The sequence below is a fragment of the Carettochelys insculpta genome, chromosome 16 (genome assembly GCF_033958435.1).
Source record: "Carettochelys insculpta isolate YL-2023 chromosome 16, ASM3395843v1, whole genome shotgun sequence".
NCBI lineage: Eukaryota > Metazoa > Chordata > Testudines > Carettochelyidae > Carettochelys > Carettochelys insculpta.
In genome coordinates, this window is record NC_134152.1 from 3,219,724 (window position 1) to 3,236,975 (window position 17,252).

General features: G+C 56.6%; 2 protein-coding genes across 2 annotated transcripts in view; one reads left to right on the forward strand and one right to left on the reverse strand.

Moving 5' to 3' along the window:
• Window positions 1–9,370, forward strand: part of CLUAP1 (clusterin associated protein 1) — a 113,460-nt gene extending 104,090 nt beyond the window's left edge. The window contains exons 11-12 of the mRNA XM_075010995.1: window positions 4,566–4,621; window positions 8,220–9,370. Of these exons, the coding sequence (XP_074867096.1) occupies window positions 4,566–4,621; window positions 8,220–8,372 (209 nt within the window). The 3' untranslated portion in view covers window positions 8,373–9,370. The remainder of the gene's footprint in view (window positions 1–4,565; window positions 4,622–8,219) is intronic.
• Window positions 9,371–11,159: 1,789 nt separating this feature from the next.
• The window catches only part of NLRC3 (NLR family CARD domain containing 3), a 28,888-nt gene continuing 22,795 nt past the window's right edge, over window positions 11,160–17,252 (reverse strand). The window contains exons 12-17 of the mRNA XM_075010743.1: window positions 16,679–16,762; window positions 15,461–15,544; window positions 14,338–14,421; window positions 13,980–14,063; window positions 13,482–13,565; window positions 11,160–12,320 (exon numbers count right to left, since the gene is read on the reverse strand). Of these exons, the coding sequence (XP_074866844.1) occupies window positions 12,230–12,320; window positions 13,482–13,565; window positions 13,980–14,063; window positions 14,338–14,421; window positions 15,461–15,544; window positions 16,679–16,762 (511 nt within the window). The 3' untranslated portion in view covers window positions 11,160–12,229. The remainder of the gene's footprint in view (window positions 12,321–13,481; window positions 13,566–13,979; window positions 14,064–14,337; window positions 14,422–15,460; window positions 15,545–16,678; window positions 16,763–17,252) is intronic.

Below are 17,252 nucleotides of genomic sequence, written 5' to 3' on the forward strand. Positions count from 1 at the left end.
CTCCCATGAAAAGGAGGAGCAGGTGATGGTTTTTTTCTTTTCTTTCCTTCTGTCTTTCATTCTCTCCCTGGGAGCAGCCTGTGGCCAAACCCTTCCCCTGCAGCCCAGGATCACAGGGGCACTTCTGGGGGGAAGGGTGGGGAGGGGCAGGGCTCTCTTCACTCCCCCCAATACTGCCTGCTTGACTCCCCCCTGCTGCTCAGGCATGCCAGAGAAGAACATGTGACCGCTCTAAGGAGCCCAACTTGAACCCCACAAGGGCTGAGGTGGAGAGGGTTGCCTGCCTGTATCAGCTGTGGGTGGAGAGCTGCAGGAGGTGGAGCCAGGGGCAGAGGAGGGCGAGGCAGTTGTATGGGTGAGAGTACAGAGGCTGCAGTGAAAGCCTCAAGAGGCCTGGGGAGCCCAGGGGTAGTGCATGGAGGGGGGCAGTGCAAGCCTCATGGGCCCTCTCTCCCAGCTTCTTCTATGAAGGAAAAAAATGTTCGGTTGTGATGTCTTCTGTGGCCCACTGAAAGCAGGTGGGGAAAGGTGAGAGGGCAATCCATAAAATCAGCCAAAGCGTCATTCAGTCCTGGTCACAGTGACTGACAAAGCAAACCCTGTGCAAGGGAAATGTTCTGATTTAAGTTCACCCTTTGTGACATAACACCAGGGCATTCCACCAGTGAGCTGGTGATCAGTTTCTCTCAGCCCTAATCTTCACTCCATTCCCCTCAGATACCACTTCTTTGAATTAACCCTTGCTGTTGTTCCTTCCAGAACAAAGGACATCCATTCATTCATGTTGGTAACTGATGACTTTCCTGTGTGGTAGGTTATCCTCATTTTAAGACCAGATGAAACTGGCAGCACAGAGCTTGCAGAGCTAGCCTTAGAAAGCAGGCATCCTGACACCTGGCTTTGCGTGTTCACTGCAAAATCATCTGTCCCTTCTTTCTTAGCGATGTTTTGGCCTTTCTCTCTGGTCTGCTTTCATCATCAGTGACAGAGAGATAGCCATGTTAGTCTGTATTCTATCAAAACAAAAATATCAGTCATCTAGCACTTTAAAAGCTAACAAAATAATTTATTAGGTGATGAGCTTTCGTGGGATCGACCCACTTCTTCAGACCATAGCCATACCAGAACAGCTGTTCTGGTTTCTGATGTTTTCACTGTGAGTGTTTTCTATCTCTTTCTTCTCTCACTGCCAGGTTTGTCTTTTCTCAAATTTATGAACTATTATTAAAATTACAAAACAATAAAATTCATATTAAGTATTAAATTCTCAGTTAAAAATATTGTATTATATGCAAACAAGACTTTGAAAAAATATTATAAAATATACCTAAAACAATCTAGGTTAATAAATAATGAGGACTTTCCGATAGAAGTACATTTTCTTTGGTGGTCCTGAAAGCTATCTGTTTTTGTTTGTATGGCCCTTAGTAGGCTTTGAGTTTGTCATGCCTGATGTAAATGCCCCGTATACAGGGATTACCCTGTGATTTCTGCACCAGTAGGTAGTTCTTCTGAAAGGTCCAGATTTTTAATAGCTAATCATTTGATAACTACCTCTTGCATGTGCGTAATATGCCGTATCTCACCATCCCAAGGCAAAACCTGCATCTAGGGTTGCTAGGGTGACCTGCAAAGGGAGCCAGTATACCCCTTTGTGCTTCTTGCATGAAGAAGGCTGGAAGGGTTTGCTTTAGTTAGGGGTTTATCGCATTAGAAGTCTAGTCTGGTCTGTCCTGGAGGGTTAAGTCTCTGGCTCCTGGAGGGCTAGTGATAACAAGAGGCTGAAATCTGAGCAATGGGTCAGATTATCTTGTCAGACTTCAGGTTTAGTTTGGTTTTTGTTAACAGTGACTTAACTCCAGTGTCAAACGAAGACTTGGCTGAAAGGATTCCACTCCTTGCTCTTTCACCTAAAGTGCCAAAGCTCACCACAGACATCTCTGAGCAGGTTTAATACAGGGATTTCAACTGCTCGCTGGTAAGCCTCACCCTCAGTGAATGAGGCAGACCTGTTACAGTTAACCAGTAGGGACTGGAGCAGCCCCCTGCCCACCACAGGTTCGATATTCCCAGTATTTCCAAGGTAAGAAGCAAGCAAGATCACATCGGTTTCCCCATCTGACTTTAGAAACCCTTTCAGGTCTTTTCTGTTTGGCATGTTGGGCATTTGCAGGGCAACCGCCTGATTGTCCATACATGTTTTGAACCACTGTGCCGTTACTGCATCTCCAGAGTGGACACGGGCATTGGAAGGGCAGTCGTGTGACATGTAGGGCGGTAAGGCTGCAAACGCCACCCCTGGAGTGGGGTACTGTTTATGAGTCACCCTACATGGCATATACGTCTGTGAAGAAGAAATGGTTACGTACTGGGTGGTGTTTTGAGCATGATGAAGGCGTGAGTTCCGTGAGCCTCCCTCTGCCCCAGAATTGCCTCTTCTAGACCTGCGGTGTACAGGAACTGAGACTCTGCCTCACGTAGCCAGGGGAGGGGCCACAGCCTCGGGGCTCAGCCTTGTGGCAGGAGGGATAGCTCAGTGGTTTGACTGCTGGCCTGCTAAACCCAGGGTTGTGAGTTCAGTCCCTGAGGGGGCTATTTAGGGGTCTGCAGCAAATAGATTAAAAAAAGTAATTGTCAGGGACAGTGATGGGTCCTGCTGTGAGTGCAGGGGACGGGACTCAGTGTTCTCTGAAGGTCCCTTCCAACTCTATGAGATAGGTATACAGTGCCCCTCTATGGGTACTGCTAGGCAAAAGGCTCTCCTGTGTAATGTGCACATACCTTAGTGGAATATGGATCTGCATTGCATCTTGAAGAATCCACAGTTATGCCCTGAGCCAAGCAAATGCCACCAACCTATGCAGTGTTCACCTGTTTCATTGATTGCATGAGTGGGGGAGAGCAGGAAACAAAAAAGAACTTGTTTTAAGTGCTTGAAAGCTGCCACATATACAGTCCCACTTAACTTCTTCCACGCTTGGAACACAGGGGGCCTTTCAGGATGCACGCTGGGGGGTGAATCATCTACTGGATGTGCTTGCTGAATAACTGAATCTGAGTTGCAAAGAACCTGGGTTCACATCTAGATCTGCCGCCCAGAGAAGCTTCTCCGTCATTTTTGCTGGGGCGTTAGCCAGAAGTTAACTTTTTTCTGGTAGACATTCTGGGCAGGAGAATGTGCATACCATGTACCAACGTGCTGACAAGACAGCTGGAACTGCCGCCGTTAAGAGTGGACGTGTGTTTGGAAGGTTTCTTCTAATTCAGAGTTTTACAGAAAGATGGTATCCGCACTCTCCAGTACACCGTGCGTATAACGTTTCATAGATTCATAGCGTTTAGTTCCAGAAGACACCATTAGATCAGCTAGGCTGACTTTCTGTATTGTGCAGGGCACTGCATTTCCTAGGGCCTGTACTTGTGTCATGACAGCGTATTGTCCAGAAAGGCATGTAGACGTATAGAGATGGAAAGTCCACCACTTTGCTCAGTTGTTTGTTCTATGGGCTAATCACCCTCATGGTTAGAATGTGTGCCCCATGTCTAATGTGGCTTTGTCTGGCCTTCGCCTCCAACCAGTGCTCCTTCTTCTGCTTATCTCTGACAAGCTGACGAGCCTGTTAGCACCTAGCATTTTCTCCCAGTGGAGATACTTGTATGGCCATCAACCACCTGTCAGTCTTCTTTGTGATAAACTAAACCAAGTGAGCTGTGTGTAACCAGAGTGCTCCTTGCTCGCATGTCTGTCAGCCAGCAGGCGGCTAGTGTAGCATTCATTATGTATGGCGAGAAGAGCCATTTGCTATAATTGGCTGCACGACCCAGCCTGTGGCCTGTCCTAGTGGTAGAAGGTAGCCATGGAAGCACAGGGCCTGAGTCACTAGTGTAGCTTCGCCTGGGTGGAAAAGGCACATTACAGGTGCACACAGCATGGCTCCGTGCGGGGACTTTGGCCTAGTGTACATTCGGACAGTGGTTCTGTGGAGCATGCCCTGTGTACCAGTGAGTAACACCTGAAGCGTTGTCGTGTCTTCAAAGCACCCTGCGCACCTAAACTGCTGACCTCAGCCAGCAACGGGTGTGCACTTGGCAGATGGAGGGTACCCAGCGGAGCTGAAAACATCAATGAAAGCCAGGATGTGGAGTTAGGGTTTGGGCGCTCATGGCCACCTCATATGGCCGGGTGCAAATGGCACTGATTTAAGAGTTCATGTTGCATGCCAATGTCTAACCTAAAGTAACAGCACAATGAGGTTGTGGTGTCAAAAATCTAGATATAGAGAAAAAATGTCTGAAGCCATCAAGGGTGGTGGGTGGCCTAGGGCATGTCACAGAGTAACCGCATGAATGGAACTGAGGAGTAAGCAGACAGTACCCGCTTGGCATCGAAGGAGCACTGGGGTCCCACTCTGATGATGGTGCATGATTATGCCCCTAGGGCGCAAACCGTGAGCGTTATCTCCCCAAGCTAAGGGGTATTTAGTCAGGTGTGCAGCTTCTCGGTCCCACTGTGCTAACGAAGCAGAGGGGCAAGAATTTTCTCATTGTGGTTCTCTGCTCTGCAGGGAGACCCAACAGACGGATCATGGGGACCATGCAAGGTGGAGACACAGAGGATGATGTAAGTAGGACAGGATCCTGTGTGGGCTGCAGGGCCTCTCTGCCTGCCACTGGTAGCGCTTTGCAGTGACAGCCCTGCTCACTCAGCACTAGATAGCAGTGCCCCCCGCCTCACGTCTTCCTCTGCCCATCCTCATCTTACACCCCCAGCACCTCCTCTCTCCTGCTGCTGCTGCCGCCCTGACTGGTTTTATTTAGCCTCTTCAGTCTCTGTCACGTCTCCATTGCCCTGGCTGCATTCTGTACTGCCCTAGCAATGGCAGATCTCCTGTGCATGCGGGAACTCCTGGCCCCTCTTGCTTCTCCTCTGGCCAGCCCTTGAGCCTGAGACTGCCATACGGTGGTGGCTGGAAGGGCGGGATTGTCCACACAGTCATGGGGACGTAGGCACGTTCGTTGCCCTGGGAGTTGTGACTGTAGCACTCTACGCTGCTTAGAAAATCCCACCAGCCCTTGTTTCAGCCCAGTCAATGGGACAAAGGTGTCTGGTACTTAGGAGGGAAGGGCCTTGTGCTGTGATTTCCTGGTCCAGCTGGGAGAATGAGTGGGGAGCTGCTGCTGCCTCCTGCCCCGCTGTTGGAGAGGAGAGGGAGACAGAGAAGGGTTGGTGAAGTCTTCTCCTGGTTACTAGGGGCTAGGCAAGCTATGCCGGGGATCAAAGCACACCCCCCCACGACCCACCCAGGTGCGGGCAGACACTCTAGCTGCTCCACTTGCCCATTCAAGGTCTAGTTAGCTGGCATCCTCCTCTATCGGCTGGTGCCCTGCCCTCTGCTGGCACTCTGTCCATGACTGGTGGGGCGGGCTCTGGACCGTGCTGCTATTCCCGGGGTGAGGGGCCTGGCTGGTAGCAGCAGGAAGCAGAGCCGTGCTGTCCTGCCCACTGGGGGGCTGCCTGCACTGCTGCTCCGGGCTGGCAAGATGCGCTCACTCAAACTGAAGCCAGTGCAAGGGTCTCCGAGGTGATGGACACTCCTTTGCTGTAAAGGGTTTGGATTTTCCAAAAGCTGTTGCCAGAACCCCTCCCCAGAGGCAGCTAAGGAAACCCGCCCAGTGTTGGAAGCTAGGAGCTGAGCTGAGTCAGACGGCTTACAAGGGAGAGCAAAGAACAGGGACTAGTGGTGAATTATCAGCCTGGCAAAAATAGGAGTGGGAGTCCTGGGGGGTCTGACTTGGTGCGGTGGGATTGACTCTCATGGGGATCCCCACACCTGCCCCCCTGAGACAGGCATTTGTGCCATACAGGCTTGCTCACCACATCCCATTATCCCCAGGGATGAAGCCACAGCCCTGACAAAGCTGTAACTAGCATGAAATGCTGGAACCCACTTGCTGTAACCCAGCAGGGGTAAGCACTCCCCACTGGCTCCCCCCGACCAGGGTGTGGTTCCTGCCAGTCAAAGCCCACCAGGAGATTGGCCCTGTCTTACCTGAGAGACACCTCTGCCTCCATGACCAGGGTCTCAGGCACAGGAGCATGGGAGACAGAACTCAGAATGGGGTGGCACCTACCCTGCCACCAGGGATAAGGGTGGTGGGGCCCGACTGCCATTCACAGCTGAATGCAAAACCCATCTCTGCCTCAGCTTCCCCACCAAAGGGCTGGTTCTTCCTGCCTGCACACCCCCGCTGAGCTGAGCTGAGCTGAACAGGCCGTCTCCCCTGCCAGCAGAGGAGGGTTGCCGTGTTTGGGATTCACATGGTAGCTTCAGTGCTGCTGTGCCGCTCAGGTCCTCCCTGCACAACCAGCTCACGCTGTCCTTTCTGCTCAGAGCCCAGTGGTGTGAAGGACAGCGACTCTTAGCCATCAGCCTCGGTTTTTGTCTGGGCAGGAATTCTCCAGGCCTTGCTCTGCCATCTGGGTCTGCCTTGAATTGCTCTGTTTGTTTTCCTGCCTTGGGGGGAGGGACTCATGCCCTTTGCTCTGGGCTGGAGAGCCCCACCCACCTGTGCGGGAGGCCTGCAGGTGACAGGGTCCCTGAGGATCTCCTCTCCACCCCAGCTCTGTTTCCTGTCCGGGTACAGCCCCTCTGGCAGCAGCAGTATCCAGGGCAGGAGGTGTGGTTAGCTGGGCACGGGGCCTGGACGTGTGCACTGCGTACCTCACCTCCCGGAGGCCCTGTGGCTGCAGCAGGGAGTCTGTTGCCCCTCTCCGGTGCCACTAGCTGGCACCCATCAGGTCCCAGCAGCATTTGCCAGCAGCTGCCTGAGGGTGGAGCCCCAGTGACCCAGTGGCTTTCTGGAACAGCTGCTGCAGCTCCTCCTGGAAAGTGCAGTGTGACCCCAGCAGGGACAGACCCTCAGCAAGACCTGGGTCAGAAAGAGAGAAGGGGATGCCAGGAAGGGAAGGGCTGGGCCCACTGAGGGAGAGGAAAGGCCATGGAACAGGGCCACAGCGAAGGACAGCGGTTGGCAGCTGAGCAGGGCCATCCAGGGGAGGCCAATGCCTGTGTGCCCAACCTCCCAGTCTGCTTTGCTGTTAGAGTGTGGCCTGGGCTCCCCCAGCCCCTGGCACCCCTGTGTATCTGTCCAGCACCCAGCCCAGCAGGGCAGCTTCCATAGTAGCGACAGCCATCCTCACCAGCTTGGCTCCCTTGGCCGCTGCGCTGTGCGCTGGGAGGGCAGAGACGCTTCCTGAGTCTGTAGCTCTGGCTGAGCCACTCCAGGACCAGGCACACAGAGGAGACCAAGTGAACCCAGGGCAGCTTTCCTCACGCAACCTGCTCCATCCCCAGCCTGCCTCCCTCAGTGCTGTTCTCTCCAGGAGCCTGGCCCCAGCAGACAGTCATGCAGCACAGCTTGCAGATCTAGCCCTGGTGAGCAGCCCATCTCTGGGCACCACTGCACTGGCCATGCTCCCAGCCTCCGTCGCTGTAGTGCTGAGCTGCACACACCGGCCCAGCTGGGAGCAGGGGCAGCTGCTGTTGCTTCCGCTGCGTTCTCTTTTCTGTTAATGGTTTGCCATTCTCCATCTCCCATTGTTCTCTCCCCTCGCGCTCGCCAAGGCGGGAGCAGCTCACGCCCCACCAGGTAACCACAAGACCTCCAGCACCAAGGCACAGGTGGGTTTGTCCCCTGCGGGTCATTTCCTCACCCCTAGCCTAGGGCATGCGGCAGTTCTCCCCTGGGGCCTGCTGTCCCCTGGGAGGTGGCAGCAGTAAAGATATTCATTGTCGCCAGCCTGCTGACGCCTGGACAGGAGGCTGTGAGCAGCCTGAACGGAGCAGCCACTGCCTGGCAACGTGGGAGGTTGCTGCTGAAAGCTGTGTAGTGTCTTTCGTTCCCATGGGTAGTGTGGGCTCCAGGCTCCCATCGGTGCTGAGAGGCAGCACCTCCAGCCTGGGCTGACAACTCCCTATGAAGCCCATTCACAGAATCCCCATTATGGCTCCCTAGGCCATCTCCAAAACTGGATCCCAGCGTGGCGCACGTGCCTCGGAGCACAGGGGGACTAGTTCCAGCATGGGCACGTGACCAGTCCTTGTCAGCCCAGGGTGGTGTGCAGAAGCCACAGAGTGTGCAGACTCTGTACGTTTTGGCCATTGAGGGTAACCCTGGTTGGGGAAGGGACTGGCCACGTGTCCCCTGCTGTCTTACAGGACGAGTCGGAGGATAGTGAGATTGACTTGGATGATGACGAAGATGATGATGAGGATGACCTAGAAGATGACAGCATGGCGATCTCTCCCAGCAAGGCCAACCGCCGGGCCAGGAAACCAGAGCCCCTGGAGGAGAGCGACAACGATTTCTGACTCTCCTGCTGCAGTGGAGCCCGTGACCCGTTCTCGAGGCAACCCTGAGACAGCGAAAAGGTTGGGCATGTGGCACACGCTGCTATGCCAGCAGGTGTTGTATAAGAATGAAATTCAGCATCAGTAAGTCATAAAGCTGCGTTCACTGGGACAGTTAAGCTTTTAATTACCCAGCTCCTTCCCAAAGCTGGACTCATTCTGATGATAATTAAAGGCAATGTGATGTTAAGTACTCGGTTACTTAACCTGCAGGAAGGTGGAATTACATCTGCTCGTTAGCACTAGGGCTCCCCACCCCCTGCTGGCAAAGGTTTGAAAACCTCTACCCAATGGGTGCGGAGGCCTCCTCTCCACCCCAGCAGCTGACAGCATGCCTACAATTGGGTAAAACAGACACAAAGCCCTTAGGTGCACACATTGATTGAAACCTGGCTCCCGCTGATTTAGCTCAAACTGATTCCTTCCAAGATGTACCTAGGCAGCGGTTTCACCACGTGTACTCTGAGCTGATGGGAGGTAAGCTGTATCGGAATGCTGTGCGGATGCTCTTCCACAGGCTTAAACTGGGCTTATGTAAGTGTTCTTACATCGGTCAGTAAAACTGCAGTAACCCAGCCCTGGGCCACCAGCTCAGGACTTGGCGTCAGTGTAACTAAATCAGTTAGTTAAAGACCTGTGCCTCTGAGTGCAGACCAGGCTGTTGTCTCTTGCAACAAATGCAGTCAGATAGATCTGAAGTTTGTCTGGCTGCAATGGCTTTGCCTTCCTTGCAATGGGGGCTTTCAAGGGTCTTCCGTCTTTGGGTGCCTGTTGCATGATACCTCCAGATACAACAACTCGGTACAGCTTCTCTTCCAGAAACTAGTCTAAAAAAGCCCCAGAAGCCTATTGTCCTATCAAATTCTGCTTTCCTTGTGCTACACGAACTCTTTTGTTCATGGTGCTCCCTGGCGTGCTGAAATAAAGGTGTGTTCCACATTGATTTATATGACTTTTCCTTGAGATGTTTCAGCAGATCAGGCTGGTGAGAAACTATGTGGGTTACAAAAAGCTCGCGTGCATTCACCTCGTGTGTGTTTGTTCTGCCCCACTTGTTTGTCAGCTCTGCTGTCAAATGGCATCAGAGCTGCACCGGAGCAGAAATCACTGTGTGATCAGAGCAGGTCACCTGGCATGTCACATCAAGACAGGTCAGCAGCCTAGTTTTGTTCCCATAGTGCTGGCACCCTTCAGTCCTGGCTTGTTCTGTAGCTGGAGATCAGCCCTTCTTTCCCTACAGCTGCATTACATCTGTGCCTCTAACCCATCAGTGTCAGTACTGCAGGAAAGAAGGAGCAGTCTAATTAGCTCAAGGTGCCACCCACACCAGCCATTCTTTCCATGCCAGCATAGGGCCACACAACACAGCAAGGAGGATGAAGTCTAACTTCATCTCGCTGCACTCTGTTTGGTGTTTTTTACAGCCCTTAGTACAAAGGTCTCAGTTTACAACAGTGGTCCTCGGTGCTGCAGTAACACAAATCACCAACAGTCACCTAGACATTAGGGACGTCTTGTAACAGATCGCTAGGAGAGCTGTTTGCCTGACTGCACACCCATTAAGCTGAAGGGAGTTCTGCCACTTGCTCCAAGGGCTCAGTGAGCCCTGTCTTTCCTCTGGGCCATGGCGCAGGTGTGAGGCAGCTGTGAGCTGGAAGGCAGGCCTGCAAGCCAGCATGGAATCCCAGCACTGTTCCAACAGGTAGCAGGGGACCCACCTGTGAGCTCTGCAACAGTGTGCTAACACTGGTTCCATATTCTGCCGGGAATCTGCTAAGCACTGAGCAAGGTGTCTGCCATTGCCTCTGTCACCATCAGCAGCGATGTCCCTCAGCCAGGGAGTTGATGGAGTCGAAAGCATTCTGGGCCCTGGCACCTAGCACAAGGCTGCAGTTTGTCAGCTACCGTACATCAGCCAGCCTGGCCAAGGCACCCTGGCAGGCCCCAGGCTCTCTCACCCCACGCTGGTGGGAACAGCCCTTCCGAGCACACAGTGGCTTTGCTGTAAGAAGCTGTTTGAAAAAACGACTTGAACTCCCTGACTTGTCTCACCCCTTACTGTCCTGGGGCTCAGGTCGCCACTGCCTGCTCCTTTCACTTGTGGGCAAAGGGACTGCAGCATGGCGTCAAAATGTGCCTGCTGCTGCCCATAGGCCTGACATGGGCAGCCACGTGGCCCAGCTGTTACGTAGAGCAGGGCGGAGTTAATGCCGAACTGCTGTCATGACCTAGGCCACATTCTCCTGCTGAACCTTGTGGGTAAGCCCCCCCTGCCCTTTTTTAGGGTATAGGGGCTGAGAACAGCCCCTCTACAACTGCTTCCCTCCTCTTGTGCCTCTGGGGCGAGAAGCCCTGCCCATTAGCTTGGTGGCCTTCGCAGGGGCTGCACAGTCCTTTAGTAAGTGCAGGGGAGGGGAGCTAGGGTGGTTCAGCAAGGCCATGGTCATTTTCACATGCTGGGCTTAGCTGGGCTATTAGCCCAGATCCCCTTCCCTTGAAAAGCCTTGTCACAGGGAGGGCTAGCGCCTGCCTGCCCCCCGCCCCTCCGTGCACAAGAGGCCAGACTGCTGCTGGTACATGTGCATTAAATGAGGTGGACCCAGTGAGCCAGCAGCACCAGCCACCAGTGTGCAACAGCTCTGGGCCAGGGTCTGATGGGACTGGTGAGGTGCTGGCCTGCTGCCCAGGCGCTCCCCACCCACCACCCCTCTTGGCTGTGGCACCGTTGCACTGAGGCAGTGACTGGTGTCACCACCTCGCTGCATGCTGCAGGGGCGCGCTGCCCAACAGGGAGTCCCACACTCCAGCAGGCTGGAACCTCCTCAGTAGCCCCTTGAAATTCCCAAACACACCCACCGGAGGGCGGGTAAGAAGGGCCAGGCCAGTGCGTTGGTTAGGAACCCCTTTATTCCTGAGCATGGCACCGCAGCACAGACAGGCGAGCAGGGGCCGTGGTAGGGTCCCTGACTGGTACAGGGTGCGCAGACACGTGCCAACAGCCTCCTGTGAGTGACAGTGCCTGCTGCTGTGGAGGAAGGCCCTGCAGCTTGGCTCTGGCAGACAGGGCCCCTTTTCTGGCATTGCCCTTCCAGAACCGTGCAGCTCACACAGCATTGCTTTGCCATGAGCCAGCACGGAGTTGGCCACTCTGTGCAGGCACCTGGCACCCTAACCTCAGCGAGCACCTTTAACCACTCTGTCCCTGCCCGGCAGCTCTCCCTGTGCTGCTTCAGCAGAGGGGATGCAGAGATACCAGGCCTGGCCAGGGTCACTCAGCACATCAGCAGCGGATGTGGCCATGGAGCCACGTTTCTGCCCAGACCACTGTCAGAACGTGGGCGCTGGTCAGCTTCTGCGTCACAGGGCAGAGCTTTGTGATTCACTTCCCCAGGGCTTGGCCACTCTGCTGCTCACTGTTGGGTGCGGCACAAGCCCTGGGGTTTAGTCACCCTACAGGCCCCGAGCTCCTCACAAGCGCGTATGAGCAGAAGGAGAGAGTGAAGTTTCCTGTTAGGGCCCCGCTAAGGCTGGGCACACAGGCAGTCCTGGAGCGTGCTCCAAGGGCCATAGCATACCTCGGGAGCTCCTCCATCACCCCACACCGTGCTGAGCCAGAGCCCATGTGGAGGGCCTGGCCCCGCAGCCTCCACTTACCCCCAAGAGCTGAGCTGTCGTGCTCTGATGCAGAGGACCCCATGCCACCTCCCCATGGAGCTGATACAACAGGAGGCTGTGCCCACCCAGTGCTGCCCTGAGTGAGTCTCTGATCAGCCTGCCCTCTGCTCTCTGGTGCTGGCCGTTCCTGCTGCAGCTGGCCCTCACATCTCCACCACACAGTGGGGAGAGTTTGTTCTGATGGCATCAGCGATCACCTTGGCGCCGGACTGGCCGATGCGGTTCCCCTGCAGGCTGGGAGAGGACAGCAGAGAGGCATGAGCCCAGTGCGTAGCAGTGCCACCTCCCAGCACGGCCTGACCCCTGAGCAGGCTGCCTAGCTACATCCCCACTATGCACGAAGCCCAGGCTGGGGGACTCTGTCCTCAAGCCCACACTGCACTGTAACCTGGGCTGGTAGCAACTGGAGCCAGCTCCCACTGCCAGGCTCCAGCAGCCACCTGGCTCTCCAGCTACGGCTCGAGCTGTGTCCACACGACAGACAGACAGGTCTTGGCTCCAATTCCTCCCTCTCCCGCCCCAGCTCCTGTCCTCTTGCTAGCTGAGTCCGACTGATCAGTGTGGGGATGGATCAGTGTGCCCTCTAGAGGTGCCCCAGGGGCCTGGCACGACTTCTCATCCGTAGTGCACACAAGCAGCCACCCTGGTCAAAGCAGGGCCCCCCTCGACACCCACCCATCCACAGCTGGCTTTGACACAAGACCAGACAGGACAGCCTGGCAAAGCCGGGTGTCCAGGGAAGAAGAGGTGAAGGGCCTAGGGCTGGGGCTCCCTGGGCACAGGAGCAAGGGACGGGCAGGGAAGGGAAAAGTGCTGCCCTTGAGACTGGAAAGAGCATTTGACCTAGGCAAGCTGCACGGACTCCCAGGCCAAGCCCCCTGCCTGGTCCCAAGAGGGCCCCTGCCACTGTCGGGCTGGCGCAAGACCCAGTCGGCCAGGGGAGCTCACTGCCAATTGCAAGGCAGCTGTGGGTATTGGGAGGTCCAGCATCTGCCTTGGCATTGCTGGGGACACTGCCAAGGAGCAGCCAGCGAGGAGGCCGGCCCAGGCTGAGAGAGAGCTGCAAGGATCAGGGCATGGCACAGCAGAGCCCTTGGGTGATCGTGGGGGGTTGGTTTTCAGAGGGGGCTGCACACCTTGGCCACCCTGTTACTCCCCCATTGGGGCTTGGAATGGCTTGGGGCCAGGACCTCACACCTCCTGCAGAGGTTGGGCCTTCCATGGGGAGGCAGGCCAGGCAGGGGGTGGAGAAGGGGGTCTCACAAGTGGCACTTTATGCTGCCCACAGAGGGACAGTACAGTGCGGCCTCACAGTCCCAGAGGCAGGGGAGGTCAGGCTTCTCGCTCGCATTGCCAGCCATCTGCCAGCCACACCCACATGCAGCTGCCACTCACTTGACGTAGGCGAGTCCATGGTTTCCACTCAGAGCTGTGGCGATGCAGATCGCGCCGTCCATGCCTAAGGAGTTCTCCTGGAGGCTGGAGGGGAAACAGAGACTGGTCAGGAAGCGAGGCCTGGAGAAGGCCTGAGGCACCCGCCTACTTCCTCTCACTCTGCGGCTGGGGCAGAGAACCCGTTCGAGGTGCTGAATTTGTTTGGCACGTTCCAGCAAACGCAGCTCAGCCGTTTCCAAGACAGAGGGAATGGGTTAGAGGGAAACTCCGGCGTACTGAACGAGACAGGCCCAGTGCGGGAAAGACAGTGTGTAGTGGTGTCATGGAAGCCTGGGTTGCGATGCACGGGCCCAAGGGAGCCCAACATAGCCTGCAGAGGGAACGTTCCTTCCGGCACTTCCTGCCTCTGGAGCACTGGACTCTGTCACCTTCCCAGCCTTTTACGGCAGCCGGGGACTACCGTTCGTTAATGTTTGCCCGAGCAAGGTGGCGCCTTACTTCAGAACACGGAGGCTGCGATTGACCTTCAGGGCGCTGGCCATAGCTTTGGCTCCAGCCACACCAATGGAGTTCCCTCGCAAGCTGCAGGGGAGGCAAGGAAATACGGAAAGGCGGTCAGGACAAGGAGTCCATACCCCACAGAAGGCAGGTTCAGGGAAAGTGGGGGAGACACAGCACATGCCAGCTGGCCTGGGGCTCAGACATCCTGGAACAGAGGGTGCCCGAAGGATTTCCAGCCTACTGAGCTATGGGAGCCTGGAAGGGCCACAGAGCTGGGGGATTTGTCCCCAGAGGGGCCGGGAGAGGGAAGTCACAGGAGCTGCTTGGAGAAGGGGTGTGGCCATGGAACACTTACTCCAGAGTTGTGAGGCTTCTGTTAACAACTAAGGCTTCTGCCAGGGCCTTGGCCCCACTCACACCAATGGAAGTCACCTGGAGGCTGCAAGAGAGCAAGGGAGGTTCAGTGCAGTTCCCGGCCGGCCTGCGCCCGACAGACTCACGATCCCCCGAGCGCCTGAGAGACGGGGCTGGCTTTGCCAGCAACAGCCGCTCTCTCCCAGCATGCTCGGGGACATGGGGCCTGCAGCCAGGGCAGTTAAAACATTCGCTTGGCCAAGGGACTTGCCAGGCAGCAAAGTGGAGGCAGGAGTCCAGCCCAGACAGACCCAGCAGGCTCTGAGCACTGACTGAGTTGTCCAACGGGCTGCGGAGCCAGCGCTGGTGCCAAAGCAGAGCACAGCAGGTACCTCCAGCCATTGCCTGCTAGCAAAGGGCTTATTTCCAGTGAGCTGTCAGCCAGTCGCACACAGACACCGACTTTATTAGCTCTGGCACATCACCGGGGGGCAGGCCCAGCTCAATCCCAGCCCCTGCCTGTAGTATGGGAGACACGCATCCAGGACCTGTAATGGACTCCGCCCCTGGAGACATGGCTAAAGAGTCACCCCTGGCAATAGCTGCCCTTCCCTGCCCTGGGGCCACCCGTCTCTGCTCCCCAAGCCACCTCATCTCCCCTCCCGTGCTCAGGCCCGGCAGGAATCCAGGTCACCGGGCACCCCCAGACCACACGGTGACTGGCACTCCGAGGGCATGGCCCCAGCACTTTTTACTAGCCACAAAGGCAAGTGACGGGGAGAGAGGTGAGCAGAGGGCAGAGTCCTGGGACAAGAGTGAAGCAGGGGCCCAGAGAGAAGGGGCGACATGTTCAGGTGCCTGTGGCCCTCCCCACTTTCAGGGAGCCTCCATCATCTGCTGCTGGCTCCTGAGCCCACCACTCGCTAGTGGGGCCCACAGCCCTTCCCTAGCGGAACAGGTGTGTGACCGGCCAGCTGCCGAAGTCCAGATCCTGGAGGACAATAGGCTGGAGAGCAGCAGGTTCCACGTTCTGGTCCAGAGGGATCAGCAGGCTGAGCACCCTCCTCAGACCATCCCTCTGAACCTCCCCTCCAGGGCTCACTCCTCCCAGCACGGACACTCACCAGAGGGTGGTGAGGGTGGTGTTCACCTTCAGAGCAGCAGCCAGGGCCATCATGCCTTCATCACCAATGGCGTTCTCCTGCAGACTGGAACACAGCGTGTGCCATTTGACCACACGCCTGGCCCTGGGCCCCTAGAGCACCTCTAGCGGGGGAAACTGGTCATGCAGGCCAGAGAGGTTAATGGCTCCTGACGGGGTCGGGGCACAGCTGGCTCTGTGTTCAGTACGCCCCAAAACCGGCGGCCGCCAGGGGCCCCACACAGACCCACTCTGTGAGCTACTAGAGCTACCTAGGGACAGAGTCCAGCCGCTGGGCTGGCACACCAGCGCTGAGGAAATCAGCCACTGAAACAACTGAGCAGGGGCGTGGCAGATTCTCCGTCATTGGCCATTCTAGATCCAGCTCAGCTGTCCTGCTGCGTGAGCTGCTCTGGGAGTTGGTGTGGGGCAGCACCTGGCCTGGGGGCTCCAAGAGGTCAGCCTGGCTTCCTCCCCTTCCGGCCTTGGAAGTGGAGTCAGCGGAGCCCCCAGGGACAGTGAACAGCCTCTCTCAACAGGGCGCAGTTCAGAGCGTGCCAGGCAGTGAGCTGTAAGGCACCAGATATACCTAGGACCAGGTGCCCAGCCACCCTAATAGTGGGGGGCTCTGTATGTACGCCCCAAGTGCAACGGTGTAGCTCAGTGGCCTTCTCCCGCACCCCCGGGACAGCAGTGCCCCCTGCCAAGCTCTGAGCGGTCCAAGCAGGACTGACGGGATGGGCCAGCGAGCAGCTTAGTGCATGGGGGGTGACACTCCAGCCATGGGGACCTGGGTGAGAGGAGCTGACGGGAGTGGGGGGCTAACCAGTGAGCACACCCTGTAGGACTCGGGTGTGCTCAGTGGGGTCCCTGCTGGCTCTGGCTGGTCAGGCCACAGTGCAATGGGAGGATTTCCTGCCTGGAACCATTTTTTTCTGGGGGAGCAAAGGCACAAGAATCTCCCTCAGCAGACAGCTGCATCCCCAGAAGGGCTGGTTCCCTCTGCCCCGCTTCCCCCCGCAGGCCACAGCTCAGCCACACACACCACACGCTGCCCCACCAGGATGTGCTCCCTGGGACACCCCCCAGCGTGGGGCTGTGGCAATGCAGTGGAGGGGTCCTGACCTGCCCCTCCAGCACGAACACCACACTCCCCACTGGTATGCGATCAGCCCTCCCCACAGCCAGGCGGGAGACTCACTCAAGGCTGGTCAGGCTTGTGTTGCAGTGTAGTGCTTGGGCCAGCGCCTTGGCCGCCTTCGCCTGGATGAAGTTCCACTGCAGGCTGTGTGAACAGGAGATGCAAAGGGTTAACGCCTGGGGACCGGTCAGGAGACACCCACCCAGGGTGGACCCAGCTGGAAGAGCAGCTGGCGCTCCACTGGCTAAACTCACGTGGCTGCATCCCGCCCAGGGAAAGCCCCCGTGCGGTTCCTACCAGACACACACCCTGCACATCTGGCCTGTGCCTGCTGCCTTGGGCAGGGCTGAACAGCTGGCGTCAGGCTGGGAGCAGGAGGGGGCCGTGCATCGGGTTTGCAAACCCGCCCACCCCCGCGTGCACACCCCCATCAATCACGCAGGAGCTGCGACTAAGCGCACCGCAGAGGGGCCAGAGGCCTTGGGGCAGGTTTGGCTCTTCAGCCTGATGAAGTGACACTGGCAAAAGATGCCAGCCTGACAGTGCAGGCAAGAGGGGAGTCACAGCGGGGGCAGCTGTTCCAGCCTGCCAGAGTTTGGATCTGCAGCCTTAGCGAGCCGAGAGGAGTTCAGCA